The sequence below is a fragment of the Zeus faber genome, assembly GCF_960531495.2.
Source record: "Zeus faber genome assembly, chromosome: 15".
Taxonomy (NCBI): Eukaryota; Metazoa; Chordata; class Actinopteri; order Zeiformes; family Zeidae; genus Zeus; species Zeus faber.
This window is the reverse complement of record NC_137194.1, coordinates 25,896,935-25,905,876: the sequence shown is the minus strand read 5'-3', so window position 1 is coordinate 25,905,876 and position 8,942 is coordinate 25,896,935. Positions and strand designations below refer to the sequence as shown.

At 44.9% G+C, this 8,942-nt stretch overlaps 1 protein-coding gene across 2 annotated transcripts in view; it reads right to left on the bottom strand.

Moving 5' to 3' along the window:
- Nucleotides 1–8,942, bottom strand: part of LOC307240681 (kazrin-like) — a 152,517-nt gene that overhangs the window by 8,507 nt on the left and 135,068 nt on the right. For both annotated transcript variants that reach the window (XM_080014522.1, XM_080014523.1), the window contains exons 4-5: nucleotides 604–740; nucleotides 2–172 (exon numbers count right to left, since the gene is read on the bottom strand). In XM_080014522.1, the coding sequence (XP_079870648.1) occupies nucleotides 2–172; nucleotides 604–740 (308 nt within the window). The remainder of the gene's footprint in view (nucleotide 1; nucleotides 173–603; nucleotides 741–8,942) is intronic.

The following is an 8,942-nucleotide window of genomic DNA, read 5'->3' as shown; positions in this document are numbered from 1 at the left end:
CCATGGCGAGCTCGGCCTCCAGCTCCTTAATCCGGTTCTCCTTGAGGTCCAGCTGGGAGCGCAGCGCCCCCGTGTGCTCCGTGGCCTCCTTGGTCTGCCGTCGGAGGTCCCATTTCTCCCTCTCCAGGAGGTCCTTCTCCTTGGCCAGGGCCTTCACCGCATCCTCGCTCTCCTGGTGGATGGAGGAACCAAAATGGTAAGGCTAAGGAGCAACTGAAAAACCATATACTTGTATATAGATCTGTGTATTTCTCTGGGTTTCTGTTATTTGTCCACCGGCTTGTAAATGTTAAATTTACCTTTCTAGTGAAGGGACACAAAGGCGCTTTACAACTATGCCTCACATTCATCCATTCAACCTCACGTTCTGCGCCTGGCGGCATTAGCAGCCATACAGGGCGCCAGCCTACTCATTGGGAACAGTTTGGGAGTACGGACACTTTGACAAGCCAAGGATCAAACCTGACCCAGAAATCCTCTGAATAGCAGATGACCCCGATAGCTCTTGAGCCACTGCCGCCCCCCACATATAGAACAAAATTCCTTATATGTAAAAATTGAGTTGGCATGGAAAATACTGTATGTTCCTATCAGGACCGATACCTTTCTGTGCTGTTCGTAGTTGCGTATGAAGTCTCGGAGCTGCTCCTCACGACTCTCCAGTGTGGCATACAGCTGCTGCATCTGGTTGACCAGGTCTGCCTTTTCTACCTTCAGCCGCTTGCGATCCGCCTTCATGGCTGCAAACAACATAAATAAAAGAGAGGAGAGGGAGGGAGAGCGAGAGACAGATACTGTTTGGGTAAAGATGTCAATGTTAGAAGAACTGCAAGTTCCATCAGGATGCCAGGATCAGGATGTTTGTTTTGATGCCTCTATATCAAACCACTGTATACGACAAACTTCCAGGCACCAATTGAGCTGGCAGCCTGTTTCAGTAGCTCTGTACTGTTTTTTATTGTTTTGTTTCCGAAGATTAAACAGATTAAAACAGAAACAGAAACAGAAAGAACAGCACACAGCAAAGCTTTGAGACCTGATGCTTGCTGAAGCACTAAAATAAGCTGTTTGGCTCTAGAAAAAACACTCTAAAAAGTCTCCAAAAAAACACTCCCTATTCTCCATTCAAATTCTTCGGTATTCACAAAATAATCTGTTGCTGTTCCCTTGTCACATGCAAACCCCCAGACTTCTTCTGGACACACATTGTCATTGCCATTTTAAAGGCCACACCAGCCCGAATATGGATGAAGCCCCTCAAACTGTCAGAAAAGCCCGGTCCGAAACCTTCAGCTGACCCTCGTCTTAGCTCCCTGCTGCTAGACCATGGGGCGATCCACATCCTCACTCCTGGATTAGCTCCACACCGCTGTCTTCAATATGAGAATGGTGGACTTCAGATCAATATGATTAGTCATACAGTCATCCCAGGCCAGCTGGGAAGGCCGGCCTTACTTGCCCCCCTTGTCCATCTGTCAATAGCTCATTGACATTCTGGCCGTCCCGAACACGTTCTGGTTGGGGTCTCGCAGTCGGACGAGGCATCCCACAGATTTCCTCCCTCTCTACTGGTACTTCCATTCCAGTGACTAAATCTAAGATGAAGCTCTTCAGGTTCTTCTAAGTCCATCAACACAAAGAGGAGACTAAACTGATGGATCAGTGGGCCAAGTTGGTAGAAATATTATTGATTCAAGGAAGATGGGGTATGGTTATGTTAAGACAATAAATTGAGTCAAGTCAGTCGAAGAACATCTGTGTATAGCAATCACTGGCGTTACGTTAAAGGAATCGTCCAATACTTTTTTTTTTACCCAAACAAAAAAATGTTCTGGATTGTTGGGATTCAACCCCAGTTATCGGCATCAGAATCTCTTGAACTGATCCAGTATTGAGTACAATTGCGACCAAGTTCTTCCGTAGTCGCCAAGAACTTTGTTGGGTATGGCTCCCGGTAAGAACTGCCCCCAATTGCCTGCGTGCTCTGGCAAAAAATACCAGAGTTTTCCTTTAAATCCAGTATAATTGGCCACCTGTTTGAAGACACAATCTCTTTTTAGTTTCTCAGCAGCTTAGAACTTGGAATCAGTCTTCCAGATCCCTTATTGAAGGTGTTCTCAACACTCTCAATAACACCATGAATGGTCTATTGGATAACTCACTACTCGATATACCACGTTCCAAATGATTATGCAAATTGGATTAAAGTGTCATAAACATTACATTTTTTGTTTTTCAATTAAACTCATGGATGGTATTGTGTCTCAGGGCTCTTTGGATCACTGAAATAAATCTCTAAACCTGTGATAATTAGTTTCTCAGGTGAGCCCAATTAAAGGAAAACTACTTCAGAAGGACGTTCCACATTATTAAGCAGGCCACAGGTCTCAAGCAATATGGGAAAGAAAAAGGATCTCTCTGCTGCCGAAAAGCCTAAAATAGTGAAATGCCTTGGACAAGGTATGAAAACATTAGATATTTCACGAAAACATAAGCGTGATCATCGTACTGTGAAGAGATTCGTGGCTGATGCAGAGCACAGATGGGTTGGTGCAGATAAAGACATAATGAGGAAGGTTTCTGCCAGACAATTCATGGGATTAAGAGAGCAGCTGCTAAATTGCCATTACAAAGCAGCAAACAGGTATTTGAAGCTGCTGGTGCCTCTGGAGTCCCGCGAACCTCAAGGTGTAGGATCCTCCAGAGGCTTGCAGTTGTGCATAAACCTACTATTGGGCCACCCCTAACCTATGCTCACAAGCAGAAACGGTTGCAGTGGGCCCAGAAATACATGAAGACTAATTTTCAATCAGTTTTGTTTACTGATGAGTGCCGTGCAACCCTGGATGGTCCAGATGGATGGAGTAGTGGATGGTTGGTGGATGGCCACCATGTCCCAACAAGGCTGCAATGTCAGCAAGGAGGTGGTGGAGTCATGTTTTTGGCTGGAATCATGGGGAGAGAGCTGGTAGGCCCCTTTAGGGTCCTGAAGGTGTGAAAATGACCTTGGCAAAGTATATAGAGTTTCCATGGCACAAAAAGAAGAACCGTGCCTTCCGTAGCAAAATCATCTTCATGCATGACAATGCACCATCTCATGCTGCAAAGAATACCTCTGTGTCATTGGCTGCTATGGGCAAAAAAGGAGAGAAACTCATGGTGTGGCCCCCATCCTCCCCTGACCTCAACCCTATTGAGAACCTTTAGAGCATCCTCAAGTAAAAGATCTATGAGGGTGGGAGGCAGTTGGCATCAAAACAGCAGCTCTGGGAGGCTATTCTGACATCCCTGCAAAGAAATTCAAGCAGAAACTCTCCAAATACTCACAAGTTCAATGGATGCAAGAATTGTGAAGGTGATATCAAAGAAGGGGTCCTATGTTGTAACTTGGCCTGTTAAGATGTTTTTGATTGGAATAGCTTTTGATTTCAGTAAATATGACCTCCGAATGCTGCACATTCAACAAATGACCATTTTCAGTTCTTCACAACCTATAAAATGTTTTGAAACTCTGTTGTGCATAATAATTTGGAACAGTGCGTTTTGATTTTTTTATTTTTGAAATAAATACTGTTATCATTGGGAGGTTTGTTCAATAACATTTGAATTATACCCTAACGGTGAATGACCTGAAAATTATTTTAGTCATTTGCATCGACTATTTAGGAAAATCAGAGAAAAATATCATTTGCATAATAATTTGGAATGCAGTGTACATTGATCACAAAAGGTACTTTTAAAACTTAATCGTAACATATTATCCGGATTTGAATTGGGACTTGTTATTACACCATGCTTTAAGGTAATCTGCCACATCTGCCATTGTGAGGCCATCCTGTTATCTTTTTTGTAAAACATAATTTCTTCCTTTTTTGGCTCTTTAGCATCGATTAACCAAGCCAAATTTTATGTGTATCCATTGTACTTTGTTGAAGCAATTTTGGGGAACAATGGGGGTTGCAACACATTAAAAAGTGGAGAAAAGAAAGAAAGAAAGAAGAAAGAACAGATTAATACACCTGCTGCAGGAGGTGTGATGTGGTATGACCGCGCCGTGATGGAGAGGTGAATTACGCATGAACTCCTCTGTCAATCTCCTCCCTGCTGCTGGCTTTGCTGGATGGATGCTCGCTCAAGCTCTCTCTCGCTCCCTCTCTCTCTCCCTGCCACCCCACCTTCACCTACGCATAGTAATAACAATGAATGTGTCTCCGTTTAGTTATTCAGAAACACTCTAATCTTCTCACAGACAACTCCTCTCTCTCTCTCTCTCCCTCTCTCTGCCATCTTCCCGCCCTCCTCCACCTGAATCTCTCTATCTTTCCTTCTTTCATTTCATGCCAGGCTGCTGTTTACGGATTTCTTATTTTTACCTCTATTTACCCCGCAAGACAGCCTTGCTGCCACCGGTTCACCTTTCCCTTAATCCCCCCCCTCTTTTTCTCTCTCTCCATTCTTATCTATCATTCCGCAGTAGGTCTCCAGCTGTGTGTCATTAATGAAGTTAAATCACAGAGTGGTTAATTACATTGACATTCACAAGGTGCACCCAGGGAGCGTGCTCCAAGGAGCAGGAGGGGGGTATATAGGATATAGCATTTCTTCAAGGAACAATTCTCTGTTTATTCCTTCGTTGGCCTCTTCTCTCTTCTAGCTCTCTCTTTCACTCCATTCTCCAGGGGGAAGAATCGCTATGCCAAATTCTTACAGTACATGAGCCAAGAAGAGAAAAAAGCCATATCCCTCATTGGCCGAGAGAAAACAGGAACCCCTGCCCCAGCGCCTGCCCCAGGAAGTGCGGTAAAAAGCTCCTTTGAGAAAGTCTATAACAGTGGCGCCAAGTAGCATCTCGCACCTGTGACTATTTGGCAACATGGCTGGTCCTTCATGCCGGATACAACAGAAAAGTGACTGTTCAGGGGGAAAGGGACGTCCATTCAGAGTCCCCTAGTCACATTGGCCATGCGAAAAAAGGCTCTGCTGCTGACTGTTGATAACGCATTCATGAATACCTTTCAGTGAACAAAGATGGCCGCTGGGACTTGCTAGCGCTCAGCAACGCTACATTTAAACAGGCAGGGGAGATTACAGGTAGGGAAGGGGCTACCAAGCTCTTTGCCAACTCCGCTGCCAACCATATTGATGATTCCCTTACAGTGCAACTCGGTCCAGCTAGGACTCTGGGGCTCCACAAGCCGTTACTAGACGGGGTTGACCAACTGGGAACCAGAAGGACCCAATTAGGCTAAAGTGCTATCTGTGATTTGGGGGGGATAGCCCTGGATTTACGCCTTTGTGGAAAGGTGGTATCTGTGGAAGCAGCTGATATGCCAATGTGTTTGAGTCAGTCAGAGTCCACCACCTGCTCGTATGTAAATTGAAAGCCATGTCAGCATCTGAAGTGAGGCTCTGATCAGAACACTCATGATCTGAAGTGAGATTCAAGATTCAAGATTCAAGAGGTTTATTCGTCACATACATATACATACTTTCATACATATATGCAGTGAAATGTCAATGCTATGCACCCGGTGATTACACACAATATGTCCGAGACATATTGCGTGTAATCACCGGGTGCATACTGTACCGCGACACAGTATGCGGTACAGTATGCTACATACAGTACAGTAACTGTTGAATATTGTAGTGAACACCAGGGCTAGCTGGTTAGCACAGGTCTTCAGTACTCGCCCAGATATGCCACCTGGGCCCGCAGCTTTCCTGGTGTTAACCCGCATCAGAGCCATCCTGACGTCATGCTCTGACACTGAGAGTGCGCACTCATCCCCAGCGGTGAAACTCCAATTAGCTGGCGAGCTAGCGGTGCTGTTGCCAGACTCAAACCGCGCATAAAAGGAGTTCAGTTCGTTGGCTAGGGAGGCGTCGAAACTCGTGGCTGGGGAGGAGCTGCTTTTGTAGTTTGTTATAGTCTGCAGCCCCTGCCACCAGCGTCTGGTGTCCCGTTGCTCCATCTGTAGCTCCACAGTCTCTCTGTACGTCCGTTTAGCAAGTGGCTCTTCTTCCTACAGTATGCTGCAACTGCCACCCACAAAACTGGAGGAATGTACGCCTGGCCCTGGCTGGTTAATCAAAAGAACAACAAGAAATAATTGGAAAAATGTGGGCCTTCAGCTTTTTGCTAATACTAATGCTTGGCAAAAGGTGGCTGACTAGTGCTAGCTGAAGACAAGCTATCTGGCAATAATGGCTAAAGTTGCAAGACGCTAGCCGCTCCAACTACCAGTGTTGACGCAGTGAGGCCAGCTTCAAACAAAAAGCATCAGTCAAAATCTGAATCATTCTCCCAGACTCTCACAAACCGCAAGACTTCACCACGCAGCTAAAGCAGTTCAAACTTTCAGACAGTCAGTGCATGAAGTGGCAGTGGTTCAGCCCACAAAATGCAGACCGGAAACGTTTTATGTGGATGGTGTCGAAAAACTGAAGTGTGTTGACAGTGTCAATCCTCATGCTGACGAGGATTTGTCACAGTGCACATAAATAATGGCAAGCCCACTGAAATGAAAGGGAGCAAAATGCACTGAAATGCCACGAGTGACTAACGCAGCGCCACCCAATGTCTTTCTTCATAGTGGACAGAGAGGTCAAACCAATACTAGGATTTGCGGGCATGCATGAACATGGGAATTGTCAAAATGAGTTGCGATGTCCATCATGATACTATGGAGAGCAAAATAGACTTGCACAGACTTAGCCTCAGACTCTCATGATGTACAAAGACCTGTTCAGTGATGAGCTCAGAGCATACAGCCTGTGGTCTGGCCCACCGCATCCCAGTCGGGATGCAGGACAGAGTCAAAGCAGAACTTGAACACATGCAAAGCAAAGGCATCCTTACACCAGTCAATGAGCCTACAGACTGGGTCTCGTCCCTGGTAGCGGCACACAAGGAGGAAGTGGCAGCACAAATGTCAGGGGCAACTGTGCTTTCTGTCCTGGGTGCAAAAATCTCTTTCTGGCAGATAGGTCTCGACAAATAACTCCTCAATGTTAACAACATTCAGTACTGCATTTGGTCGCTACAGGTTTGTATGGATGCCTATCGGCATTAACTCTGCGAGCGATGTGATTCAGCGCTCTACGGAACAGCTGTTCGTGGGTTATCCATGTTCAGTCATCACCATCTTCGGAGGCCATGGGGTGGCTGTGCTCAAACAAGCAACAGAAGTAAATCTCAGGCTAAATCCAGCTAAATGCAAATTTTGCTTGGAACAAGTAGGCTATGTAGGCCATATCTTCACAAGCGAAGTCCTAAAAGCTGACCCCTCTAAAACTGCAGCAATGCACTATACACAACAAGCTCAGGCCCCACTTGCAGACTAAACCCAAAATATATGCAGGAAAATATACAGACTAAAGAAAAATAAAAACTTTTGTGGTGGGCATATTAATGGCAGCACCTGCATGCCCAGTTCAGTCATGGATGGGGACTTGGTCAATGCTCTCTCTGTTAACTTGGTCTTCTTTCTTAATAAACCAGTGGTTGTTTAAAGACAGTCTGATCATTTACACATATAGAGGAACCAAATTCAACAGAAGATTTTAATGATACAGGAAAGACAGGAATTTCTGTATGTAACACCGAAGTTCTATCTATGGTCTCAAGGGTGAACAAAAAATTAATTCATCCATCCATCCATTCACTACATTTTGTCAAAATCAGCTTTTGCAGCATTTGTCACAGAAGGCAAATGCCAAAGCAACGCCTCTTATCAGAAACAGTGCCATCGGTAGAGCCACAGTCAGATTATTGTTAGATATTTATCCATCCATTTTCCAGTCGGCAGGGGCTCGGGACAAAGCTGAAGCCGATCCCTGCTGACTATTTAAAGAATTATCTGCTGTGCCGCATATATTCTGCCACAGAACAAAACAATCAAAAGCCCAGCATGACAACAATTAGGATGTTTCCTAAATTGTTGTGGTTTTTGTTTGCTTATTTAAATAGAATCCTCAAATTCACTAGCTCTAACAATGGAACTGGCCCCGTGGCCCTTGATGGTTTGTAGACTGAGAAATAGATGAAACAGGTGGAGAACATCAAAACACTTTTGACAGAACAAGTGCTGAATAATTAGGTATTTGGGGGATAAATGTCCCACAAGTGGAAAATGCAATCGCAGCAGGTCCGCGTCACCTGACTCCCGCACCGAGCCACTCACTAAGTTAATGACGTTCTTCACAACGATAAGTGGATCCACTCCATGCTGGCTCCTCTCCATAGAAGTGTCCTAAAGAGCGGGGCCTGGCTTTTTTTTTTTTTTTTTTTTTTTTTTTAACCTGCTCTCGTATAACCCATAATTAGGTGATAAAATGGAGGAGAGGAGGAGAGGCATGAGTAAAGAGAGAGAGGAGCCATTGTCCGAGGTTTGGGATTTGGATCCGCCAGCTAAATTAAGTGGTGCTCCTGACTAGTGTCCCCCCCCCCCCCCCCCAAAAAAAAAACCCCACTTAGAACGTACACAGAGCCCTGTAACGTTACAAAATGGCTGTGGGTGGTCAATACCAATTCTGAGATCCACTTTTTCCACCATCAAACAAGCGAAGGCGTCCCTCCGTCTGCACCAAGGAAAACTGAAATATAGCTTGACTGACACTCTTGACTTGATGATACATTGGGAACATTTGTGCATTTCTGGGCAACATTAATGGGAAAATGCCAAATGAAAATGTCAACCTCATTGTATTCACTCTCACAGCTTTTGACTGTTTTCCTGTGTGATGCAATTCCCTAAGATGTCAAGTATGTCCTCCACCTTTGTTAAAAAATGTCAGATGTTTGATCCCAGGTATAGTTTTGATTCAGGGGATATAGAGGTATAGGGGGCATAACTTGGAAGTCTCTATTAAAAATACATCAACCATCCTATTTGTCAGTGCTAAGTCAGAGAGAGCGCTTGGTGTGTGTGTCTATATGT